General features: G+C 36.5%; 1 protein-coding gene across 5 annotated transcripts in view; it reads right to left on the reverse strand.

The window, feature by feature from the left end:
- C5H6orf118 (chromosome 5 C6orf118 homolog) overlaps window positions 1-27535 on the reverse strand; it is an 83479-nt gene that overhangs the window by 42316 nt on the left and 13628 nt on the right. For 2 of the 5 annotated variants that reach the window (XM_074190292.1, XM_074190291.1), the window contains 5 exons: window positions 20565-20669; window positions 19454-20136; window positions 14480-14602; window positions 13531-13590; window positions 882-1003 (listed from right to left, as the gene is read on the reverse strand). In XM_074190292.1, the coding sequence (XP_074046393.1) occupies window positions 882-1003; window positions 13531-13590; window positions 14480-14602; window positions 19454-20125 (977 nt within the window). In that variant the 5' untranslated portion in view covers window positions 20126-20136; window positions 20565-20669. Of the gene's footprint in view, window positions 1-881; window positions 1004-13530; window positions 13591-14479; window positions 14603-19453; window positions 20137-20564; window positions 20670-24298; window positions 24381-27535 lie in introns of all 5 variants that reach the window. The other 3 variants (XM_074190289.1, XM_074190290.1, XM_074190293.1) reach the window with 3 other exon arrangements.

A 27535-nucleotide genomic window follows, 5' to 3' on the forward strand; every position in this document is an offset into this window, starting at 1 on the left:
TCATGGTAGGCATCACGAAAATTAGTCTGACCTCTAATGGGGAAATGTGCAGTGAAGAAGCAGAATGAACGGAGGATCAGATGTGGAAAAAACCTAGAAAACAAATGGAGAACAATGAGTTCTGAAAAGATAAAAAGGTGGAATTGTAGGGGAAAAGGTTGAGCAAGGACTAAGAGATGCTCAAATGTCAGCCTGGAAGTTTAGACTTTATTTTCTAAATAAAGGAAGACTTTTAGAGGTTTTTGAACAGGGAAGTAATATAGTTAGCTAATAGTATTTTGTTGTTTGAATTTAGAAATAGACCAGTAGAATGAAAGTTCATTAAAAACAGGAACTCTTTCTCTCTGATCATTTTCAATTTTTTATGTTCAACATGTAAAACATTGCCTTAAACATGGTAGCCTTTGCTGAAGATTTCAATTCAAAACAATGAATATTTATTGTGCTTCCACTCTAGCCTTCTCTTTTGGCCAAAGAAAAATGGAATGAATTTAAATGATTTTGTAAAAGAGTATTTACTTGTTTGTTTTAATGACAGCATCTCCATTCTTATTGGAAACAAGATAAAAAGAACCATGATATCCTTTGGTATCAGTTTAAAAATAAAAACCTTTCAACAAAGGGACAAAAAGCAGCATCACCTATGTCCCCAGGGATAATGCAACCTAGATAACATCTGAATGTTCCACAGAATTCAATCTAGTGATGGACCAGATAAGAGGAAGTTCAAGTAATATGAGTAATGGCTCAGTGAAGAGGCTACAGGAGTAACAGAGTTGATAAAAGCATAACACTTAAGATCTACAGATTTGAATTTAATCATGCCAAACATATTTTAAAAATAAGTTACATAAAGAAAAAATAAATATTATGACACTCACTCTTCATTTTTGTCTAAAGCTTCTTTGGCCAACTTCACAAGTCTTTTTACTTCATTTCTGGCTTCTTCAATGTCTGGAGTCATAGTTCTCTTTTCCATTCCCTTTACTTGAGCAAGCAAAGCCTTGAGATGTAGATATACACAAAAGTAAAATGAGACACAAGTGTATGTAAGAAATTGCATAATAATTAAATTTCATTCTTTATTCAAGACATGTCATGACCTTTCTGGAATTATAGTCCCATGTACTTACTGTGACATTTAAAGGTAGGAAATTTTTTATTAGAACATCAGGTATAATGAGAAAGATTTGTAGTCAAGGGACTCAGTTTAAAATTCCAGCTATGAAACATGGTACCTAAGTGACCTTGAGGAAGTCATTAATTTCAGCTAAGTAGGAGTCAGTTTTCTTGTCTATAAAATGATGGGGTTGGACTAGATAAACTCCGAGCTCCTTTCCATTCCTATTTCTAGTATTCTATGAGTATTTTTCTTCTAGAAACTTTGAAGGCTGTAATTTTTTTTTCTAAAAGGTAATAGAAATATCTGAATATTTTACATTGTTTTGTTTATTTTTAGGAATGAATAATTAAGATAAAAGGAATTCATTGACTACCCAGACTTGAGAATCCCTTGATAATTTCTAAAAATGATAGAAATTTTGATTTTTTTTTTTATGAAAAGTTTTGCAACACTTCCATACATTAAGGCCAACCAGTTTAATATGTCTCTGATCCTAGGGAGTCTTGCAAAGGAAAGGAGTATTCTGTGTCTTTTTTTTTAATAGTAAATGGTGTCCATGGCATTTCAAATTTAGAGTATAGATTAGATGGACAAGCTTTATTGTTATTATAATCCACTGCAGTGAAGTGACAGGTTGATTGACAGCTTCCTTCATCAGTCAAATGCTATCTGAATAGCTGTAGATAGAGAGGTAGGAGATCTTTGTCTTGATCTTAGAGGGGAAAGAGAAAGGCAATTTGGTCAGTTAATCATTTAATAAACATTTAAATGCCTACTAAGCCTTAGGCACTTGCTAAAAAATGGAGATTACAAAGTCAAAAACTAGTGCCTGCAATCAGGGAGCTCATAATCTAATAGAAGATGCAAGCAACTATAAACAAACCAGCTATCTACAGGATTAATTGGAGATGATAACAGAGGGACTCTGTTCTGTAGAATTCAAAGGAATGGGTGAAGAACAAAAACAAAACTAGGAAGTGGTGGTGGGAGACAGAGTTGTTCCTTTTCCTCTGAAAGTCATTTTTAATATGGAGTCTGTCAAGCCAAAAGAGAGTAGACATTTCTCTCTCATTATCTCCATTACCTATTGATCATAACCATTTGCAGAGGCTCCTCAACAGAATATTTGATGGGATACAGAGCTTCAATATCAAAGAACCTTTTCAGAAGTCAGGAGGAAGCATATCAAAGGCCTCAATTAAAATCATGTAATACTGCTCAACAATGATAAGAATACAAAGAAGGTGATTAATATCTGATATACAACAAAAGAAATGAAAACAGCATATTGTGCAAAGGTAAACACGTTACTTCATGTGTACAAAATAATATTTAAAGAAATCATTGGGTCAGGATGCAGGGAGGAGGCACAGGTAGGTGGCACAGTGGACCAACCCTGGAGTGAGGGGGAACTGAGTTCGAATCCAGCCTAAGACATTTAATAATTGTCTAGCTGTGTGACCTAGCAAATCACTCGACCTCATTGCCTTAAATAAATCAAAAAAAATTTTAATGATGACAGAAAATGATTTAAATTAAATTTAAATTAAAAATTAAACTAAATTCAGGAATAAAAGTTCAATAAAGCAATGCATTAAAAAAAAGAATTTTATGAGGATAGGGATGGGGACCAGACATCTAAGTAGTGAAATAGATAGAGCACACACCCAGACAGATTCAAGAAAACAATTTCAAATCTATCCTTAGACACTTACTAGCTGTGTGTTCCTGGATTAATAACTCTATTTGTCTCAACTTCCTCATCTATAAAATGAGCTGGAGAAGGATACAGCAACCCATTCCAGTAGCTTTATCAAGAATGTTTTCACAAAGAGTCAGAACAGACTGAAAGGACTGAACAAGGACAGAGCTGACACTAGATCTGAGAAAACCCCTGGGTAAGGAAATTTCCTCTAGCAATGCACATAGGTACCTTGTTTGCAATTTAAAATCTTAGAGAACTACCTAGAGCACTGACAGGTATTAAAATGACTTACTTAGGGTTCCACAATGACTATGTGTCATAGAGACAGGATCTAGACCCAAGTGTTCCTGGTTTTGAGGCAAGTTTGAGATATTACAACATAACTAAGGTAATCATAATCTTAGTAATCATATCTCAAACAGTTCATAGGCTCATAGACCATTGGCCCTAGAATTAAGAAGAACTGAATACAAATATAGTCTCAGACACTCACTACCTAGGTGACCCTGGTCAAGTCATTTAACTTCTGCCTTCTCTCAGTTGCCTCATCTGTAGAATGAAAATAATAACATATTCACCTACCTCCAAAAGCTGTTGTAAGGATAAAATGAAATAATATTTGTAAAGCAAACTTTTAATGACTACAAATTTTCACTATTATTATTCTGAGTTCAGAAGGATATTAGAGCTCATCTAATCCAACACTTTCACTTTACAAATGAGGAAATTGAGGACTTAATTGCTAAAGTGTCTTCCTATGGTTACAGTTGGCAAGTCAGATACTCTGACTCCAAATCTAATCTTCTTTACAAGTTTGTGTTTGTTTTATAGAAGTACTAGAAGAGATGGGAATAGAAGCACTGAAGATTAGGGCAGTTGGAAATTTCAGATGGACATTATTAAGATGGACATCTTTGTTCTGTTGACTTAACATATGTTCAAAATAGAACTCTCATTATATTTCCCTTTAAATTTACCCCATTCCTTTTTCTCTTTACCCCATTGCCTATTTCTCTCAAGAATGCCTCCTAACTCCCAGTAATACTGGTTTGCAACCTCCAAGTCAACCTTGAAGCCAATCTACTAGTCACCTAACTTATCCAATTAGTTAACAAGTCTTGTCAATTTAAGCTCCACAAATTCTCTTCTATCCATTGTCCTCTCTCTGCTCAGAAGACTAACATCCTCCTTTGTGCCCTCATCTCCTTTTCCACTTATTTGAATAGCTGCCTTAATTGTCTGCCTCAAAGTCTTTCCCTACTCCAATCATCCATCCTCCACACAGCTGCCAAAGTGATTTTCCTAAAAGTACATGTATGACCATCTCACTCAATAAACTCCCATTATAGTACCTCTAGGACTGAATAGATATACCTGTTTGGAAAATAAAACCTTTATAGTATAGGCTACAATCACATTATTCCCTTAAACATTGTATGACCCAATAAAACTGTTTTCTTTCTTTGTCTCATATGTGACTCCTTTTCCCATCTCTCTGACTTTGCATAAGCTATCTCCAATTATTAGAAAGTACTCTCTCTCCTCAACTGTAATTCTTAGACTCTCTGGTTTCTTTCAAAGTTCAATTTAATAAATACCTACATGAGGTGTTTTGGGATACCTTCAACTACTAGTGGCTCCCCTCCAAAAATATATATTTATTTGATAATCACCCAATTGTCTACATGCTGTCTCCTTCAAAAGAATGTAAAGATTTTGAGGGAAGGGATCATTTCATTTTTATTTTTATCCCAAGCACAGTGTCTGGAATAGAATAAGTGTTTACTAAATGTTTGTTGACTGAAGTTATTTATACTCTATTTAATGACCTCCAGTGAAGGGAAACCTGCTAATTCCTGAGTAGCCCATTCCAAATTTTTGTTGTCATTCAGGTATTTTTCAGTTCTGTCCAACTCTTTGTGACTTCATTTGGGGTTTTCTTGGCAAAGATACTGGAGTGGTTTTCCACTTCCTTCTGTCACACATTTCTCAGATTAGGAAACTGAGGGAAACAGGGCTAAGCAACTTGCCCAGGATCACACAATTAGTAAACATCTGCGGCCAGATTTAAACTCAGGAAGATGAGTCTTCCTGACTCTATCCCAAATCCTATACTCTATCCACTGAACCACAAAGCTGCCCTAAATTCCAAATTTAGTTAGTACTCATTGTCAGAAAGTGATTCCTTACATTGAGCTGATCTCTCTTAACTACTTCTGCCCACTACTGGGAGATCTGCCCTTTGAGGCCAAGCAGATGAAATATAATTTTCTCTTCCACATAATGGTACTTCACATAACTGAAGGCCATTATCATATTCTTCCTGAGACTTCTCTTCATCAGGTAAACACTAACTACACTGAGAGTTTTTGAATTACGGACCTTTTTGGTTGTCTAGTGAAGCTCATAGCCCCCTCCTTAGAATAATATTTTACCTGCAAAAACTACATAAAATTACAAAAAAAATCAATTATTAGGAAATGAAGTTTTCAAAATAACCAAAAATGGTCACAGACCTCAAGTAGAGGAGCCCTTTTCTAAACCTTCAAAAACTCCTCATAAAACATAATCTTGGGGCGGCTAGGTGGCGTAGTGGATAAAGCACCAGCCTTGGAGTCAGGAGTACCTGGGTTCAAATCCGGTCTCATACACTTTATAATTACCTAGCTGTGTGGCCTTGGGCAAGCCACTTAACCCCATTTGCCTTGCAAAAATCTAAAAACAAAAAACAAAACATAATCTTAAGAAATTTACTAACCTGATTATCCTGTGATTACTCAGCTTATTCCTGAAATGAAGAGCTTAGAACTGAAACTAGAATGCTCCAGACATGGTCTGAGCAAGACATTATACCTCTTAAGGCAACATAAGATTGCATTAGGCTTTATTTTGATTCCAAGTCTTATGTACTTTTGATAAATATTGAGTTTACAGTCCCCTGAAATCTTCAGGTCTTTAATTTTGGAACCTACCTCTAACCTCACTCCCCTTCTTAGGTTTGTGATTTTTTTTCAATCTAATTAAGTGATTTTTCTCTTTAGCCCTATTAAAGTGGGTCTTATGTGCAATCCAATGTTCTAGTTTGTAAAAAAAACTTTTTGAATTCTTTGTCTTCCAGTGTATTGGGTATCCCACACCACAACCCCCAAGGATATCTATGCTTTGATGTTTGCCATTATGCCTATGTTCAAGTCATCTATAAAAAATGCACAAAGACAATTCCTGGGCCACTCCACAAGTGAGAATTTCTAATTGGTACTAATTTTTCTTTGGGTTCTTTGATTCAACTAATTCTAAACTATCTGGTTGTATTATTTTCTTAATCCTCATTTTTCTTGATCTGTGTCTTTGACACTCTTTATTACCCTTTATCTTTGACTTGATAGCCTCTTCTCTCAGGATACTACTGAGATACTCCTGATTCTCTTCCTACTTGACTGAGGTCAAAGGACTGTTATTTAAAAATTTCATTTTCTTCTCCTTCTTGAAAGATAGGATGGAATGTTCCTTTCTTTGCTCCTCTGGCATCTCTCCTTTCCTCTACATTCTCTCATCATTCACTTGCAGTGATTGACTCAACAATGGTATTCTGCAGTTCATCTAGCATTCTGGTCCATCTTGAACTAGTACTTTGAACTCATCAAAGTATTTTTTTATGTTCTTTCCTTACTCACCTAGCTATGGTGTCAAATATCCATAAGTGGTATTCTGTTCTGTTCAGTCCAAAGACTGAGCAATCAGGAACCAGTGTTAAGTAGTTCTTCTCACCATCATTCATTATAATGACCTTATCTACTCTTTGTGATGTTCTTTTGATAGTTGCCTTCTCCAAGAAGAAACAAATGGAAAAAAATTTCAAATAATAAAACAATAGGAGCTGAGTTGAATTCAAAAAAATAAACTCTTTAGAAACAAAATAGTTGAGCACCTTTTACTTCCCAGAAGTTCATACGTCTGTATCTCTTTCTGAGAAAACTGCATTTGCTGAGAATATTTTCTGGGTTGTGCTCCAAAAACTCACAGGAGATTTCAAAGCCAGTTCCTTCAATAATCATTGGTTTAAGTCAGGCAGTGCAAATGTCAGACTTCTTCCCAAATAGTCCAGATAAAAATAAGCTATGTTTAAGAATCTAATTTTATTTCCACTTGAGAAAATATTTTATTTGTAAAAAATGGGAAGAACAACGTATGTCTATAAAAGATTACAAGACTCAAGACTCAAAACCAATAATGTAAGCTAATCTTGCTACTTCATTAGACTACGTTACAAAATAAGCAAGACATTTCATGTTAAAGAGCAAATTTCAGAATGTAGAGCTCCTTCAAATGTTTGCTTCAGGCAGATATTATGAAATTCAACCAGAGACATTCTATGTAATATGATGATAAGAGATTTAAATAATATTGCTTTCCATTCATAGCTGCTCCCCAACTTGGTATTCTTCCATTTTGTAGAACATGTAGAACAACAAAAGCTAGGACTGGGAAAAAGAAGACTGCAATTCCATTTTCTATGACGCTTTCTCCCAAAGAACTACTACTCCTCTAGATAGATGGTTTCAAGGACCTAATTTCCCATAAGAAACAAAGTTCAATGCATACCATCTGGATGAATAGACTTTGACTTAAAAACAGGGATTCTTGGAATACAGAATAATAAGAGGAAAAAGCCATTATGAAAGGCATAATTAAACCCATTCCTACAGAAGGAAAAAGGGATCACAAGTGGGCAGCAAGTTTCGTTATTGCCAAGAATAAACTTAGAGAAGCTGATAGAGGAAAAGACTTCCTTCTGTGAAGTAGAAATCAATAGATATTTGATATGTAGATCCATGTGCAGATTACATCATCTCATCATTCTTCCAATGAGATAGTCAGGATCATAGATTTGTAGTTTAAAGGGGATTTAGAAGTATTCTGATCCAGTCTCCTCATGTTTACAAAGGAAAAAACAGACCCAGAGGAATGAAGCAATTTGTTCAAGTTTGGATGGGAAGAGTGGTCAGAGCCAGGATTTGAACCTAAATCCTCTGGCTACCATGCATATTAGGATTCTATCATAGAGATGGGAAACCAGTCTAGGTTTCTGCATCACCTCAGGTATAAAATAGGGAATTCCATTAGGGACTTAGATAGATAGATAGATAGATAGATAATATCTCTTTTACTTCATAAGTAAGAAGTAACTTCTAAAGTCCAGATCTTTATTGTTTAAACATTAGATTTTACAACTTGGAGTAATTATAGAATGATTGTGTTTAGTACATTAAATTTTAAAGTATAATTCATTGAGATAATTATATGCTACTTTGAATTTCCTTTAAAATTATCTTAAGTTTTTGATAGGACCTGTGATATCAATATAATTTACCACAGTTTGGTTGTTTACTTATAGTTTTAAAATTATTTGGGACACTGAGGAGTGAAATGATTTCCCCAGGATCTCATAACCAAGATGTTTCAGAAGCAGACATGGACCCACATCTTCTGGACTCTGATGCTGCTTTTCCAAACTTGAATTTTAAAGAATCTAACTAGAGTTCTTATCTATCTTATTAGGGCTAGCTAGCACTCACCCCCATTAAAGTCAGGTCATACCTCATTTTGGTAAGGAAATAGCAAGTTTTAGAGGCATCAATAGATTTCTCTCTTCATCTGTGTGGCATCATAGGCAGAGTCATGGGTCTAGAATTAGGAAAACTTAAATTCAAATCCAGCCTCAGATACTTAATAGCAGGGTGATCTGAGCAAGTCACTTAAAATTTGGCTCACTCAGTTAGCTCACCTGTAAAATGGGGATAAAAACAGCACCTAACCATAAAGAAGGTTGTTGTGAGGAAAAATTGAGATAATATTGTAAAGTGCCTAACATAGTGCCTGGAATAAAGTAGGCATTAAATAGCTATTTTTCCTTTTCCCCCATTCTAAAAATATTGGGGAAAATCAGAGGCCCCTGGATTGTAATTCCTCTTGAAAGTGTTTAGTGTTATGGTTTTATTTTCTATTCTCTTGCTAATTAAATAATTTCAGCTAAATATTTTGCTTATAAAAGCCATTTTCTTGATCTAGTCTGCTAGCAAAATACAAAGTCAATTTCAATTGATTTTTGAGTTTCCCAGCTGAACCAGGGTGGGAGATTGAAGGAATCGATGGGTTCTTTCTCCCAAAATATTCCACCCTAAAGCCAGTAACTCAAGGGAAACCAGAGTCACAAAATCCATGGGTTACATTTGAATTAGATGAAATCAAGAAATGAACTGGTTGGAGACAAGATGGCGGGGTCAAGCATGGAACTTGCCTGAGCTCTCCTCAGATCTCTCCAAATACCTTTATATAATGACTAAAAGAATGCTAGAGAAGCAGGAACCACAACAAGACAGAGGGAAACAGTTTTCCAGTGGAAGACAGATTAGGTAGTCAGTAAAAAAGTCTGTAGCACAGTCCCCCCCAGCCCCCAGAAAACCAGGAGCTGGCATTGGGAACCACTGAATCAGCAGTGGCTACTATTGGAGTTCTCAGCTCACAACTGGTAAGGGGAGCAACACCTGAGAACGCATAGAAGAAAGGGCAGATTGGGGGAAGGGGCAATCAGAAGCAAACTTAGTCCCTTCGAGGAGGGACTAAGTGAAAGGAGAGAGACAATAAAATACATGGGGAGAAATAGGATGAAGGAAAATACAGTTAAGCAATGCTTTGAAAAAAAAATTGAGGCTGAAGCCATTTATTCTTTTTCCCCCCCAATTATGTATAAAGAAAATTTTCAGCATTCATTTTTGTAAAGTTTCTTTCTCACAACTATCCCTCCCTCCACCCTAGGACAGCAAATAATCTGAAATGCATTATACATGCACAATCATGTTACACATATTTTCATATTAGTCACACTGTGAAAAAAGAATCAGAACAAAAAGGGGGGGGTGGAGCCATGAGAAGAAAAAAAAACTAAAAAACAAATCTAAAAAGGTGAAAATAGTATGCTTTGATCTGCACACAGACTCCATAGTTCTTTCTCTTGATGTGAATGGCATTTTCCATCACAGGTCTTTTAAAATTGTCCTTGATCACTGAGAGGCTAAGTCCATCATAGTTGGTCATCACCCAATGTTGCTGTTAAGGTATACAATATTCATCTGATTCTGCTCACTTCAGTCAGCATCAGTTCATGTAAGTCTTTCTGAAATCTGCCTGCTCATCATTTCTTAATAGAGCAATGATATTCCATTAAATTCACATACCACAACTTGTTTAGCCATTCCCAAATTGATGGGCATTCCCTCAATTTTCAATTTTTTGCCAACACAAAAAGAACTGCTATGAAGATTCTTGTACATGTGAATCTCCCCCCCCCCCCCTTTTTATGATCTCTTCTGGATAGAGACACAGTAGAAATATTGATAGATCAAAGGGTATGTACAGTTTTATAACCCTTTGGACATAGTTCCAAATTGCTCTTCAGAATGCAACTCTGAACTCCACCATCAAAAGAACTGAATAGTGTCCTAGTTTCCCCCTTCAATATTGATCGTTTTCCTTTTTTGTTATATTGGCCCATCTGATAGGTGTGAAGTGATACCTCAGAGATGTTTTAATTTGCATTTCTCCAATTAATGGTGACTTAGAGCATTTTTTCATATGCCTATAGATAACTTTAATCCTTTCATCTGAAAACTGACCATTCATAACCTTTGACCATTTCTCAATTGAGGAATGATTTGTAGTCTTATAAATTTGACTCAGTTAAATGTTTTAGAAATGAGGTCTTTATCAGAAACACTAAAGTCATCTATTCTAACTCCCTTCTTTTATCAATGAAGAGCCTAAGGGCCAGAGAATTGGAGAGACTTACGCAAGGTTGATTATTACTAATGGGAGTAATAGAAAAGGGATTTGAATGATGAATGAACTAACTTACTATGTACTTAATACCAGGCATTATGCCAAAGGGTGGTGATACAGAGAAAAAAAATTGGGTAAAAGGAGGAGAAGGAGAGTAATGTGGAGAGTCAGTAAAGGAAGATGGTGCCCCAAGTTGAGAAGTGGGGCATGGAATAAGCCAACCTGGCATTAGATGGACCCACCGCATCATGGTAGGTCTGGAGGTACCTGGATGGAGAACTCTCATCCACTAACTATGGGGTAAGGGCTCTTTATTCTATAAATACCCTTCCTCCTTGGTGGAATGACTTGCTTCCCAACTCTGTCAAAATCATGGTCCTACTTTCATCATCTGAGGAGCTCCAATGTGGAAGCAACAAAATTTAGGCATTACTTAGAGAAGTAATGAGACTTTGGCTGCATGACCTCGGAGACCAGTCTAAGCATTGTAACCTTCCTCCTCTGTCAGGGACTAAAGACCTCACCTGGGAAGCCTGGTGACCCTCCCACTCTGGTAGAGGAGATCCCAAAGTGTACTTCATTCTGAACTTTGCTTTTCTTTCTATCTATCTATGATTTCCTGTATATGAGTTCAAATCACTCATATTAGAGAATTTTTGTCTTATCCACTTTGGTGTGTGTGATTCTTTTTTTTTTCTTTTTTAAAACTCTGTAATGTACCAGGAATTACAGAACAGTTCGGGACAAATTTTTGAATACTTATTTGGCCAACAATTCTATAGAGTTTTAAAACTTTCAGCCCTGCAAAATATTTTTGTTTTGTTTTTGCTATTTTTCTTTTTTCTAATTTCCCAGAGAAAGAGGTGAACTGATAGCATTCTTAAAATACTCTTTCTATCTGCTACCATTAGCACCTCTCTCTTTTATCTTTCTTATTCACCCAATAAGATTTTATTCCCCCCCCCCCACTGACTCTACCACAATACCTCAAATGTTAGTTCACTTGGAATTTCTATTGGTACTTTTCTTCTTTTTTTTGAATTTTATTTTATTTATTTTAAGGCAATGGGGTTCAGTGACTTGCCCAAGGTCACACAGCTAGGTAATTATTAAGTGTCTGAGGTCCATTTTGAACTCAGGTTTTCCTGACTCCAGGGCCGGTGCTCTATCCACTGCACTACCTAGTTATCACTTCTCTTGGTACTTTTGACCTCCTCATCCTAGAGCAGGGGAGGAGAACATTGGGTCCATGAGTCATTTGGTCTGGAGTGGACTTCAAAAATTCAATAAATCTAGGAGCCTTTTAGGGCTGATTTAATTAAATGCTTGACCAAATATAGCAGGTGAATGATGTTATAAATATCATGGGGCAGCCAGGTGGCTCAGTAGATAAAGCACTGACCCTAGAGTCAGGAGGACAGAAGTTTGGATCTGACCTCAGGCACTTGGTTCCACAAGAGAAAGTGAGGCTGGTGACTTAGTACAGCCTCCCTCACTTAAATCCAATTCATGTGCTTGTCATGGCATCACCATCTTGATGTCAAGGTCTTGTTCCAGATCACAGAATAAACGACAACCACAAGAAGCCCTTCTCCTTTGGAAGGAGTCTGGGCCAGCCAATTTTAATTCTCTTCCTTCCCACAAAGGGCTCCTTGTCCTCACCTTTCCAGGTTCCTCTTGTAACTGTTCTTTCCCCATTAGAACATCAGATCCTTGAGGGCCAGGATGTTATATTTTTATTTGCATTCCCCATGCTTAGGATAATACCTGGCATACAACAAGACCTGCTGCCTTGTTGCTTTCCTGTCTAACTATATTTTAGCTTCTCATTTTCTTCTCTTAATGAAGCTGTTTGGACAGCCACGGTTTCAGGTATGCACAGGCAGGATCAAACCTTGCAAGTCATCAAATATAGTTCAACATTTCATTTTAGAGGTGAGAAAACTGAGGCATGGTGAAGTTAAAAATGAAGTTTATAGAGCTAAGAGTCTAAGACAGGATTTGAATCCAGTTCTTCTTAACTTCAAATCCAGGCTCCTGTCCCCCAGGCCATACTATTTTATCAGTTCATTGCCTTGGTGGATCAAAGATGAACTTGGGTGGATCTGAGCAAAGTCTTGGAGTCAAAGGTTGAGGAGTGATAAGCTGTGAAAGCTGTTGATAGCTCTCCTTGTTTACCGCATAAAATGTGTTTTTATTAACAAGCATGTCAGGAGAATATTCGGGGCAGAGAAAGATGCTGCATTTCTGTAATCTCTTGTCATTTCTTTAAAGTATTTCTCTTTGCCTTTACTTACATTGAAATTCGTGTTGAAATTCTTTTGAAATTGAAGATGCAATTGAAATTTAACTCAGTTTTAGAATTTCTATGATTAGAGGATTATGTAAGAGATGGTAAAAATCAAATGTCTCCTCAGGTAATTTATGTTTTCAATTTTCTTAGCTTACCAATTCCAACCACTTGGGGGAATACCACTCTGAATGAGCAAGAACTTTAACAAGTTAAATCCTTTAACTTTTAATTACTTTTGAGATGAACAGTCCCAAGAAATAACTATAAACAGTGTTGGAAAATAGATATCATTGTCCTAACTGCAATGATTTTTTAAAATCTCTTTGTAGTTAATGCATGAAAGGCTTGCATGCAGATGATTGCCAAAGGTTTAAAAGCAAGTTCCTCCCTTAAATAAGATGACAGTCCTTTCTGCACTACTATTTATTACTTTAATTTGTTTAGCAAATTGGTGCAAAGTTCAAATTTGAACTATTCATTGAATATCTTCAAATAGTGAAGCTATTCATGGACTTTGAAGTTCACCAGAACACTTAAACATCCTATTTTAAGACTTTCACGAGTATCTGTTACCTTCTTGTGAATAGAAGACTGGGAATCCAGAAGAATCGCCATGTAGAGTTCATATTCATTCTAAATCAATAAAAGGAATTGAAAAGTGTTTTTAAGACAGGAGGTGATAATATGCAACAATTTCCTTTCAGAAAATTTTCTAACATTGCAAACATCTCCTGACAAGGATTTCTATTCTAAATTATGTTTTGGACCATAACCTTTGTTAAATATTTCATGTTATTATTTGGGTGATTTTTAAAAATATATTGTCCCTTAAAAAATTTACTTCCAAGGTTAACTTTTAGTGTTCACTGACCTAGTATTTATAGTGTCAAAAGCGATTACCTAATACGTACTTCATATAATTACTTCATACCACAAGACCAAAGTCAATGAACTTGGTTTGTTGTGTAGCATCAGTGGAAACACATTTCAAAACCTAGGACTTTTCACAGTGAGCATCCTGGTACCACTTTGGATTCAAAAGGAATCATCTTATTCTAACTTAGCTTCAGCAATGAGTCATGTTTTTCTCTCATGAAATATTATTAATAAATTACTCTATCTAAATGTCTCTGTGGAATATATAAATAATATTTAACTATGACAATTACAGCTTCTATAGCTCATATTTTAAATCTATATAAAGAATATGAGTTTTGTGTGATTACTTGTGCTAATGATGATTGCAACCCATCTAAAACTTCACTGATGATCTTTAAGCGTTGCTGTAGCAAGAGAAAAATAACAACCAAAAATCCATTATCCTACAACTGACCTTGGAATAAACCTTTTTAAATTTAGAAAGCTAGTCCTCTGAAGACAGTATTTCCTTCAGTGAACCTTACAATTTAGATTATGCCATACGAAAATACATGAACCTTTTTGATTAAGATTTTTTGTGGGAGAAGTACTATTAAGGAAATTAAAGAACTCAAAAAAATGAATATGTTTGAGGTCTTGTTACCTTCACTTCCTTCAAGAGGTCACCATACACAAAAGAACTATTACAAATGTCATCAAAGACGTTCCCAAACACCTGCAGTCTGTTACTTTGGGTATAATCATTTTCATTCATTATCTGGAGTTCCTTGAAGAAAATCAGAATTAGTAATTCATTATAGGAAGATATCTTTCACTACAAACTTGTTTTCCCATTATTCATACTCTTTTTTCTTTTTTTTTTTGTTTTAGGTTTTTGCAAGGCAAATGGGGTTAAGTGGCTTGCCCAAGGCCACACAGCTAGGTAATTATGAAGTGTCTGAGGTCGGATTTGAACTCAGGTCCTCCTGACTCCAGGGCTGATGCTCTATCCACTGTTCCACCTGGCTGCCCCACCATCCATACTTTCAATCACTACAACATATACAGCCTATGATATCCTAGTTTCCCATTAGAAGAAACCTTCCCTTCTTTACTCAATAATTCACTAGGTCCATTTATCCCTCCATCTTCTTTTCCAAGATCATTTTTCTTGCCTCCTCTATTTCCACAGTCAAAATCATATCCGGGGTGGCTAGGTGGCACAGTGGATAAAGCGCCGGCCCTGGAGTCAGGAGTACCTGGGTTCAAATCCGCTCTCAGACACTTAATAATTACCTAGCTGTGTGGCCTTGGGCAAGCCACTTAACCCCATTTGCCTTGAAAAAACCTAAAAAAAATCATATCCAAGCTTATTTATTTCATACATAAATAACTATAAATTCCTCCTTCCTGACCTGAATCTCCAGACTCATGCCTTTAGGGAAAAAGGGGAAAAGTCTTTTGCCATCTACTTGAACAATCTTAATCAAAGCCACCTATTGATTGCCTGAGAATATTTCACCACAGTTCTGAGGGTTTCAAACCCTCAACTTCCTCTAGAATTTACCTACCCCAAATTTTAGGCCCTTGTCATCTTTTTTTTGTACAAATAATTGTCATGGCTTCTTAATTGTTCTCCTTTCTTCAAGTGTCATTCTTTACCAGATTTTCTTTCCCATAGCTGTTAAATTATTTTTTAGGCATACTTTGCCCTTTCACTCCTTTATTTCATTTCTTTATTCAAAAATTCTCAGTCGCTCAAAAATTTCTCAGAGTTGAATGGGATCTAAATAAACATTCTGATCCATACCTGAACAAGAATGCCTTTTATAAAATTTCTGACTCTAATTCTTCTTAAAGGAGTAGTGTGTTGGTAAATATTTAACAAACCCACTCTGTATGTATTGCAAATTTTTTAGGCTTAATCTGAATCATTAATATTTTCCCTATCACTTGTTTTCAGACCAGACAATTAATTTATAGTGTTTGCTGATTTCTGAGGTGTGAATTTTCACACAAAAATCTGTTAGCTCATGAATCTGTATGAACTGGATCCAGTCCATGCTTGCTTAAAGACCTATAGTGAGGGCCTTATTTAGGGCAGCTGGTTGATATAGTGGTGAAGAGAACCAATCCTGGAGTCAGGAGGACCCGAATTCAAATTCGACCTCAGACACTTGACACTAGCTATGTGACCTTGGACAAATCACTTATCCCTGATTGTCTCATATTCAGGGTCATCTCTAGCCCTGATTCATATCCAACCACTGGACCTAGATACTCCAGAAGAGAAAGTGAGGCTGGGGACTTAGCACAGCACCCCCCTACCCAAATCCAATTCATTTGCTTGTCATGATATCACCTCCCTGATATTGTGGTCTTCTTTCAGAACAAAGGACAAATATCATCATCAACATAATGAGGGAATACCACTTTCTTTTCCAAGGCAGCCTAATCTACATTTGGATGACCCCAAGAGTTATTTTTCTTCCTTAGAACTGAAATTTGCCTCTTTGCAACTTTTACCCATGACTTCTAAGTACAAAAATTTGCTAATATCAGGAAGACTAAAGGTTTCCAAAGTGTTATGTTATTTACCATAACCCTTTGAGGCAGATATTTTTAATTATCCTCATTTTACAGATGAGAAAACTAAGCTGAGAGAAATTAAGTGACTTGTCTAGCAGTTAAATGAGGCAAGGTTTGAACTCCTGTCTTCTTGACTTCAAGTCCAGCATTTTATTGAATATGATCACCTAGATGTCCTGATCCCCATATGCTATAATCTTGAAGTAATTTACAATTTTGGTCACCCTTCTCTGGTTGATCCTCAACTGAAAAATAAAAATGGCCATCTTAAAATGTGGCACCAGGAGGAACATAATACAAGATCTACAGAAAATATCGTATATCACCAATCTAGTTTTTGGCACTATTTCTCTCTTAAAACAGTCTCTCTATTTCCCATCTGCTGCCCTGCTTGATTTCAAATCCTAGGAGCCAGACACCCCCCAAGGATAAGCTCATCACTTCTAAATTCTGCTGCTCCCTCAGGTCCAATTGGCAACACCTCCTGCAGCCTCCTCTCCCCTTCCTCTGGTGAGGGCAGAAACTGCTGACTTTCAACTCCACACAATAAGATGCCCCAGCACCTGGGCACTCCCTGGTGTCCCATCTTCCCCCATTCCCTCTTTCCTTCATCCTTTGTATGTTGACTTTCCCTTTAGATTGCAAACTCATTGAGGGCAGTGATGCTCTTTCTTTTTATAAATTGCATCCCTAGGGCTTAGCCAGGTATTTGGCATGTTGTAGGTATTTAATAATTTTTTTGCTGTTCAAGGTCACACAGCTAGGTAATTATTAAGTGTCTGAGATTGGATTTGAACTCAGTTCCTCCTGACTCCCAGGGCTGGGGCTCTATCCACTGCACTACCTAGCTGCCCCTTAATAAATGTTTATTGCTTACTATTAGTTCCCTTGGATATCATATCACACTGTTGACTCCTGCTGGGCTTACTATACATTAAAATGATTGTCTTTTTTTCCAAATTAGTTGCTATCTAACCATAACCTCATATGTTCCTACTGATCTCTAACTCTGAAAATTCTTATCTTCCTTCAAAACACAAGTGCCACTGCTTCCTGTGAAATCTTCTCTTATTCTTTCTCCTTGCCCCCACAACCCCATTTTGTTAGTGCTCAATTTCAGTCAAGTTTTTCGTTTTGTTTTGTTTTCTGTAAGGCAATGGAGTTAAGTGACTTGCCCAAAGTCACACAGCTAATAAACATCAAGTGTTTGAGGTTGGATTTGAACTCAAGTCCCTGAATTGCAGGACCAGTGCTCTATCCACTGCACTACCTAGCTGCCCCTTAATAAATGTTTATTGCTTACTATTAGTTCCCTTGGATATCATATCACACTGTTGACTCCTGCTGGGCTTACTATACATTAAAATGATTGTCTTTTTTTCCAAATTAGTTGCTATCTAACCATAACCTCATATGTTCCTACTGATCTCTAACTCTGAAAATTCTTATCTTCCTTCAAAACACAAGTGCCACTGCTTCCTGTGAAATCTTCTCTTATCCTTTCTCCTTGCCCCCACAACCCCATTTTGTTAGTGCTCAATTTCAGTCAAGTTTTTCGTTTTGTTTTGTTTTCTGTAAGGCAATGGAGTTAAGTGACTTGCCCAAAGTCACACAGCTAATAAGCATCAAGTGTTTGAGGTTGGATTTGAACTCAAGTCCCTGAATTGCAGGACCAGTGCTCTATCCACTGCACCACCTAGCTGGCCTCTCTCTTCAAATATCTTATATCTATATTGTGTCTTTGGAAGAATACAAGTCTTTTTCTTTCCATCACTAGCATCTAGGCTTTTAAAAATGAAAATCTATAGCAGACTATGTCTGTATAGACATACAATCAATGCTAATAATTATGATGACAATAATAATAGCAGAATGTGTCTATATAGTGCTTCAAGTTTTAAAGTATTTTACATACATATATCTGATTCTTACAAAAGCCCTTTGATTTATTTCTAGTTATCTTTATTTCCATATGATAGTTAGGAAAACTGACTTCCAGAATGGGTTAATCAACTTCCTCTTGATTACACAGCTTGTACATTTAAGAAGAATTTGAATCTCATGGATAGAAAGTTGTAGATAAAATAGAGGTCTCCTTGCTTATTGTTTGTTGACTATAAAAAAAAAACCAATTTGATTTACTAGAGCAAAATACTACTTTAAAGTTTCTCAAAGAAGTTTTATTTCCTGCATAGCTCAAATTCATACCAGGTTCATTAAAGATGGGTCAAGTGATAACATTGTTCAATGATGTTCTGATTATTAATACTAAGAAAACAGGGAAAGTCATGCTCACCAAAGGTGAAAACTGAGACAATGAATTATGTAGTCACAGATGGAGAATTTCAAATCTGGACCATTTGGGATGTTTTTTTTTTTTAGGTTAGTTAAGGTAAAAGGATGTATTGAATGTCATTAAATGACTTGAGGTAAAGGACACTGATATTGCTTGGTATTATGATAGAATATAAGCTATTTAAGAGCATGTACCATTCATTGCTTGTCCCTGTATCTCCAGTACCTCCAGATATGTACGTTGATGAATTACAAGGATTCATTGCCATTTTCCTGCTAAATGATTGAAGCATAACGCACTTATGGAAGCAATCCAAATGCTGCCCTATGTCTTCTGATCTCTTGATCATCTAATGCTAGTAATAAGTGAGGATACTACTAATGAACATAGTTGAGAAAGTTTTGTAAAGCTTTTTCAGCAGCCATCAATATAGGCAATGCCTCTAATTTATTTATGTAAGTTGAGTTGGTGAAGGAAGTAGAGAAAAATGAAAAAAGGGGGGGGAATAATCGGTAAGGGGGAGAAAAAAGAAAAAGAAGGAGAAAAAGGAAAAAAGGAAAAAAAGAGCAACAAAAAACCTAGGAAAAACAAAAAGGTGAGAGAATAAGAAGTCATACTTTTATATAACACCTTTAAAGCTTAAAGTCTTTTTTATATTCATTATCTAAACTTAACCACTCTACAAGGTAGGTACTGCAAACTCCAGATGAGAAACCTACACAAAGAGAGGTTAAGTGACTTGTCCATTCGTACCTTTTCCAACTTCTTTTCATGGCTTATGGCAACCTTTCTCCCAGTGAAATCACTTTCCATCAGATCTTGCTTTGCAACCACTTCTTTTTCAATTTTCAAAAATTTAAGAAATTTATCCTTTTTAGTCACACTAGACAAACAGGAGTGAATAAATTGGTACTCATCTCTGGAAGAAAAAGAAGAAAGGCACTGGCGACTATTTTTGGCTGGTTTATACTTCAGCAGTCGGAGCTCTGGCAATCTGAGATCTTTCTTAAACGTTTCATCTTGTAATTTCTTTTTGTCTTCTTTCAGTTTTTCTTCAATTGCTATATCAGAGATTGGAAGGGTAGGAAATAAACTACTCTTTGACTCAGTGACCACAGCCTTCAAGAAGCCAGGATGATCAGAAGCTGCTGGGATCAGAGCAGTATTAAAGGTAAATTCAGACAAAGCATCTTCCATGTTTGCTAATTTCTCATCATATTGATCTTTTTGCACAGTCCTTTTTCTGATTGGTCCAAGGGAACCAGACCAGAAACAAGTGGGTTTATTAGGATTGAAGAGTTTATTGGGGTTCAGGTGTCCTGAGGTATAAAGTTTAACATCATCTCGATGGATTCGTTGTAGTTCATTTAGAAGCTCAGAGAGCCTCCATCCATGATTGGGGTCCAGCCTTGTAGAATTTTTCATCTTTAGGCAGACTGTTAGAAAGAGAACAAAGAAATATTAAAAGTCACTATTTAAAGTTATACAGTGAGACACATTTACTATTAATAATAATTTTGCTAGATTTAAAGTCTATCAAGTCTTTTGCCTATAACCCTGGAAAGGTAGAATTCTTATTTGAAATGTGATTTTAAAAAATTGAAGCTTATGATAGGAATCAAGAGTCAGCCTTAGGTCTCCATGAATATAAATTTAATATTAGTTGCAGAGCTAGAAGTAATCTGAGGTCATCTAGTTGCACCCCTCTGTTTTACTGAAGTTTCAAGAGTTTGAATGAATTACCCAGGGTCAAACTACTAAATGAAAACCTCCCCTCTTCCTCAACATCCTGCTCAGTGCTGAGAGAAGAAGTCATATAATCATGAGGATTGAATTACTGCAAGTCTCTGTTCTCTAATCTCACCTGAGACCACACTCCTGCAAGGCAATTCTTTCCTAATGGACTTTGTAGTGTATTAGACTCACTCCTCCTCCTCTCTCAAGTCTCTACTTCACCTCCCTTCTCACTCTGAAAAAAAAAAACAAACAAAAAAAAAGTCACCAGCTGCTTTCTGAGAAAAAAAGGCTATATTTTATGACCATGCTCTTCATCTCAATCTTCCTATTCCATCTCAAAATTCCTTTCAAAAACCATCCTCTCCTAATTTATTGTAGCCCCTGATGAAGAGATGTTCCACCCCCTTGCCAAGACTAGTCCTCCATTTGTGCCCTTGTACTAGTCTTGGAATCAGGAAGATTCAGCTTCAGACACTTATTAGCTGTGTGGCCTTGGACAAGTCACTTAACCCTGATTGCCTCCCATATAGAGCCGTAACCAGTCATCTTAACTCATATCTGGCCACTGGACCCAGACGGCTCTGGAGGGGAAAGTGGGGCTGGTGACTTAGTCCATTTCCCCCTCACTCAAATCCAATTCACTTGTTATGGCATCACCTCCCTGATAGGAAGGATATCATCAACCTCACGATCCCAATGAAATAACAATGACTTCTTTGTCCTTTTGTTCTGTCCTTTTGTCTTTACTCATGACACAACCTCGGTTCCTGGCCTCATTATCTATTTCCTGGGCTATTTCAAGAGCCTTCAAATTCATCCCCCTGAATACATTTATTCCCATGTCATTCTATTCTCCAGAGTTGCCAAAATAATATTTATAAAGTTCAGATCTACACATGTTGTCATGCCACTTATGAAGTCCTAATGTTCCTGATTCTCCTGAGGACAATATTCCTTAAATTTTCTCGTGTGTCATGGACCCCTTTAGCAATAATTTTGAAGCCTAATTGACCTAAACTTTAATTGCTAATTTTTGGTTGGAAATTAGTAAAAATAGGCTATGTTTTTGTTTTTATCTTTTGGGGGTTTTTCCCCTCCCCACCAAGTTCATAGTCTCCTTGAAATCTATGTACAAATCCCTTAGAAGTTTATGTACTCTATAGTTTTTGAAATATTACTGTAGGATAAAATACAAACTGTTGTCTGGTATTTAATGCCTTTCTAATACTTAGGTTTAACCTACACTTCCAGGTTAATGGAAAGTTACTCTCCTTTCAGCCGTCTATATCCCAAGTAAATTGGCCTCAATGCTGTTTCCTCATCTTGATATACTCCTTATCTCCATTCCTTTACACAGGCTTTCAACTCTCTGCCCAGCGCTGCCTTCAGAGATACCTAGAGCTTCCTTCCAAGCTTAGCCTGGTGGGTTGCCTGCCATAGAGGGAGTTGATGATGTGGTATTACATGAGTTTGGGGGCTGTAGGCAGCCACGAATAAGCCAATCCAGTGTCCACATTTTTACTTCAGCTCCACTAAGGAAGGACTCACTGGTTCAGGTCAAAAACAAAGCACATCAAAATTCTGTGAAAATGAGTAGTGAGATCAAGTCTAGATGTGTCTAGCAAGTGTGCAAGGTGGATGAGCCAGAGAGACCCAGACCACCACCACCCCTCCTCTGTCCAAAAAAATTGGCTCATCTGCCACCTTCTAAAAATAGTCTATCCTGATTCCCCAATTGCTAACACCTTTCCTACAGAAACACACTTTTTAATCTAATTTTTTTGTCAGTCTGGTTTAATTTTTATATCCTTGTCTCCCTGCCCTTAGAGTAGCCATGATTTGGTTTTGTTTGTCCTCCTTTATAGAGTAGGGATGATTTGGTTTTGTTTGTCCTCCTTTATTTTCTCCAGTTTCAAAAACAATGCCCAATCCTCTTGATGCAGGGCAAAGATGAAAAGAATTGTGAATATAACAGAAAGAAATTGAGTGGAGATGTAAATTGCCTACCATAGAAAAGATATAGAGAACTATGAATGTAGCAGAAACTAAATCTGTAATCAAATTGGGTAGAGATCCCCATTCGTGATGTACCATGGATTCAATGTTTAATGTAAAATTGATCTCCTTAGAGGGTTTCACCTTCAACCAAAATCTGGATCTAGTAGAGAAAAGGAGTTCACCTTTTGCCCTCTGGATGAGAGGCAAGACATAAAAACCTGGGTTGGACTCTCCTGCTCAAGGCCGCAGTCTTTTCTGATCTGTTTTCTACCCAATGCTGCTTGGCTGTTCTTTTATCTCTCTCTACCTATCCCTTCCTATGTGTTGTAACTTCTTTTAATAAATTTTTGTTTGATTTCCACCCTTGCTTTCCTGAGTCTGAATAATGATTCCTCATAGGCAGAACTGAACTCAGGTAGTAAGCAGCTACATAATGGCAAGCCAGCCAGGAGAAAAATTTTCTGCCCAGAATTGGGAAACTAGATCAAGCTCACTCCAAGCTCTCACTCCATAGGTGAGAAACACATCCCTTCTTGTTAGAGCCTAGATTTTTAGAAAAGTAGGAAAATTATTGGACCTCTGGTCCTCCTTCTGAGTTTCCCTTTTTTCCCAGAAAATGAAAAAAGGTTGAGTTTTGTGGGGAGTCTAAGCTGATCCCATGTGGTGTTATTTTGATAATGGCTTATAATTCTTAACCCCTTACAGACCTTCTAGTTTTTTTCCCCTAATTATTGGACCTCAGTTAAATAGCCTTTTATGTTACAATATCTCTGGTTTTTACTTGCTCAATTTTTTCCTTGAGTTTTGTTTCTCTAGCTATATAGCTCTGAAACCAGCCTTTGCAGGATACCAGCCAGCTTTCCAGATGATCATTCTCCAGACCCTGCCTCAATGAAGTCTTCACTGAAAGGCCCAGAAGAATCTGGATCCCAATTAATTTTGAGGGGGGGAATGATGCAGAGGAAAGATGAAGAGAATTGTGAATGTAACAGAAATTGGGATATAAATTGACTATCGCCTATTCTTGAGATGTAAATTGACTACCATGGAAAAGATATAGAGACCTATGAATATAGCAGAAACTAAATCTGTAATCAAATTGGGTGGAGACCCCCATTCTTGATGTACCATTGATTCATTGTTTAATATAAAATTTGTATCCTGATCTCCTTAGAGGGTTTCACCTTCTACCTAAATCTGGGTCCAGTAGAGAAAGGGAGTTCACCTTTTGCCCTCTGGATGAGAGGTAAGATATAAAAACCTGGGTTGGATTCCCGCTCACAGCCGCAGTCTTTTCTGATCTGTTTTCTACCCAACGCTGCTTGATTGTTCTTTTATCTCTCTCTACCTATCCCTTCCTATGTGTTGTAAATTCTTTTAATAAATTTTTGTTTGATTTCCACCCTTGCCTTCCTGAGTGTGAATAATGATTTCTCATAGGCAGAACTGAACTCAAGTAGCCAGCAGTTACACATGGTTCTGAATTCACCTAACTTTCACCTGGCTTCTAGCTCTCTGTCTTCTCCATAAAAATAATATAAGAAGTTCAAATTATAACTGACCCACCTGTGAAAATGAATAATTTTATATTTAAAGCTCATTATTTTCTACTTGAAAACATTTCTTATTTGTTGTTCCTAGATTAACAGAAGTAATATTCTTTCTTTAATTTCTAGTTTTGAAATGTTTACATATAAATCTATTTGAAAATGTGATTTGTTTCAAAAATGTGTGATTATGATAAAAATAAAATAATGTTCTTGTGGAGAAAAAAGAAAAGAAAATATGATTGTTTAAGATAGGAATTCTCAACTCAAATTATTATATGGAAGAACAAATAAAATATCATTTTCTGCCTCCTACCTTCCTGCTTTCCTATGTCTTAGCACCTGTTGTTCTAAGCAGTTGAAAACATGGAGAGTATGGAGCAAGAGAAGAGGAGAAACTGATGAAGGGAAGAAACAACAAAAGGAATAGTTACTTTTACAAGGTTTAGGGTTTTTAATGAGCAAAGACCTTTGGAAACAAGTTTTGTTTGACCCTAAATGTTTGCCGTGGAGAACCAGCGATTCTATGCTGGGTTAGAGGAAAGTACTCACCTGCTTTATGCTGGGTTAGAGGAAAGTACTCACCTGCTTTGGTGACAGCAAAATGACAAATCTTTTTTAGTTTTTTTTTTGCAAGGCAAATGGGGTTAAGTGGCTTGCCCAAGGCCACACAGCTAGGTAATTATGAAGTGTCTGAGACCAGATTTGAACCCAGGTACTCCTGACTCCAAGGCTAGTGCTTTATCCACTACACCACCTAGCCTCCCCCTAAAATGACAAATCTTTTGAGCTATTTTTGAGATGCAACTAACTTATATTTTAAAATATAAGTTAGTTTAGCTTACTTCCCTCTTTCTCCTCTTTCCCCTAAGTTTTTGATATTTTCATTGTGAATTAATGATGACCAAATTAACTACTGGCCTTAAGACCCTTCCTGTATCTGCCAAGAGAATGTTAGCTACTTGATATTTGGATTCATTTCTTTCTATCTTTCTTTTCCTATCCTGTCCCTACACCCACTACTAGCATGGTACTTGATACATAGAAGTTGCTTAATAAATATGTATTGAATTTGATCTCTGAAGCCTTATAGAACGTGTAGCTGATTTCTCTCCAGAAAACTGTCCTTAATGAATTTTCATTCATTCCCTTGCCAACTATTTTCCCTTCCTGAGAGTCACTGTATATAGCCAATTAATAATATAATTTTTTTTAAAAGTAGCATCTTACCTTTGGTTTTGAATTTTTTGAATTTCAAAAAAAGGGAAAATAACAATGTGTTTTATTAAGTACCAGGGACTATGCTAAATTCTTTCCAAATATTTTCTTATTTGATCCTCTCAGCAAACCTGCAAGGTAGATACCACTTCTCTTATTAGACCTATGGTTAATTGAGTAAAGTGAGGCAAAGAGAGGTCAGGTGATATGTCCAGGATAACTGTCTGAAGTTTAATTTGAACTCATATCTTCCTGACTGCAAGTTCAGAATTCTAATCACTGTACTACCTAATTACCTCAAATCATTTAACCCTTATTGAGCCTCAGTTTCCTCATCCATAAAATGAGCTGGAAAAGGAAATGGCAAATCATTCCAATATCTTTGCTTAGAAAAATAAAATGCATCATAGTCAGACATGAGTAAAAAATGACTGAACAATAAAAAAAGGTTAATAACATTTTTTGTCCAGCAATCTTTTTCAATAATATTACAATAACAGCAAATAACAAATTGTTTTGTGATCCCAGAGTAATTTAATACTTTTAATATTCTGAAAAAATTATTTACTCTCTAAAGTATCATTAATGATTTTTTAAAGCACAAATTATTTTTTTTAACAAGGGAATAGGGTTAAGTGACTTGCTCAAGGTCACACAGCTAGGGAATTATTATGTGTCTGAGGTCAAATTTGAACTCAGGTCCTCCTGACTCTAGGGCTGGTACTCTATTCACTGTGCCACCTAGGTGCCCCAGCACAAAGTCTCTGGATTATTATTGCTAGAACCACTAATTGGGAATCACTAGCCCAATGTAAAATTCACTAAATTTGATGTCAGAAACACTATATTCTGCTTTAAGTCCTTGGGCAAGGTCTTAAATTCGCAGACACTGGTTTTTCCATTTGAAAAATCTGGAAGATAGAGATGATCTATCCAACTGAAAATTCTACTTTAATGTATTAACAAATCTATCTGTGAAGAAAATTGGCATCTAACTTGGAAATCACCTAACTTGTAAGAATATACACTTCGTGAGTGCAGTTTTGTACCTTTAATATTTCTCAATTTAGACACTTTCTAAGATCAAAGAATTATTGCTCTGGAACAGGAAAATGCTTTAGAGGCATAATTTATTAGCATAATTTCAAATTAAGCAAACCTCCATTATTTTGCAGATGAAGAAACTGAAAGCCCAGAGGTGTTATATAACTTGCCTCAGTCACTTAGGTCTAATCCAATAAAATAGAATTTGAACTCACTAATTCCTGGCATGTAGACTGGATCCACTGTAGAAATTCTTATAGTGTGTCCAAGGACCTCAAGGCACTTCAGGGAACATCTTACTATCTTTGCAACACTGTAAATTAGAGGAGCAAGATGGTAAAAGGAAGTGTCTTGAAGAAAACAGGCATTTTATAAATGATTGTGGAAGTGAAAATGAGAGGTTTTCAAGGAGAATTTTTACCTATTCAGAAATGCAATTCACTGAAATCAAAAGTGGAAGTTGATTCTTTCTTTCTTTCTCTTCCACCTTCTGGAAGGCTCATAGGGCTTACAAAGTAAATTTTGTGGTTCTAGAACACCTTGGAGTTTGCAGTAATAATCCAAAGAGTATGTCCTGGGATAGCTAGGTGGCACAGTGGATAGAATACCAGCCCTGGAGTCAGGAGGACCTGAGTTCAAATATGACCTCAGACACTTTTTTAAATTTAAGAATAGCTTTAGGGAGGGAGATCTTTGCATCTTTTTCACTTTCACAAAAAGATTCCAAGGATCTCCTTAATCTGATAATTCCTTAAAATGAATGAACAAAAGAATAAAAATAAACATTCACTTAACACCATTGCCTTGCAAAAAACCTAAAAAAAAAACCTTACTACTTGCCAGACCCTAAAAGTGAGTCAGGTTTTTTTTGCCCTCAGGGGTTTATATTCTAATAAGAAGAGAGAGCTACTGAAGCAGAGCAATAGTGTTGGGGGTATAATGGCCTGGAGGATCAATTCTTTAAGGGACCTAACTTTTTCCAGAAGCAATAATTTCTATGGCAATTTACAAAGGGATTCAGTGCTACCCCTTCAGGAGCTAGGTAAATGGAAGATGACTCTTGTGAAGTGTGGTGGAAGATCCATTTGGTTTATATTGAGCTAAGTAAATTTACATGCATGTCATGGCATCACCTCTCTGATAGCAAGATCTTCTTTGAAAATGAAGGATAACCAAAAATATAGTGGGAGAGCTTTATCAAGTCTCAGTTTGACTGAGGGGAGGCCCATTCTTTGATTAAGGCAGATACTAAAAAGTCAAACCTACTCTTTAAGAAAACTAGCCTCGGAGC

The sequence above is a fragment of the Macrotis lagotis genome, chromosome 5 (assembly GCF_037893015.1).
Source record: "Macrotis lagotis isolate mMagLag1 chromosome 5, bilby.v1.9.chrom.fasta, whole genome shotgun sequence".
Lineage (NCBI taxonomy): Eukaryota > Metazoa > Chordata > Mammalia > Peramelemorphia > Peramelidae > Macrotis > Macrotis lagotis.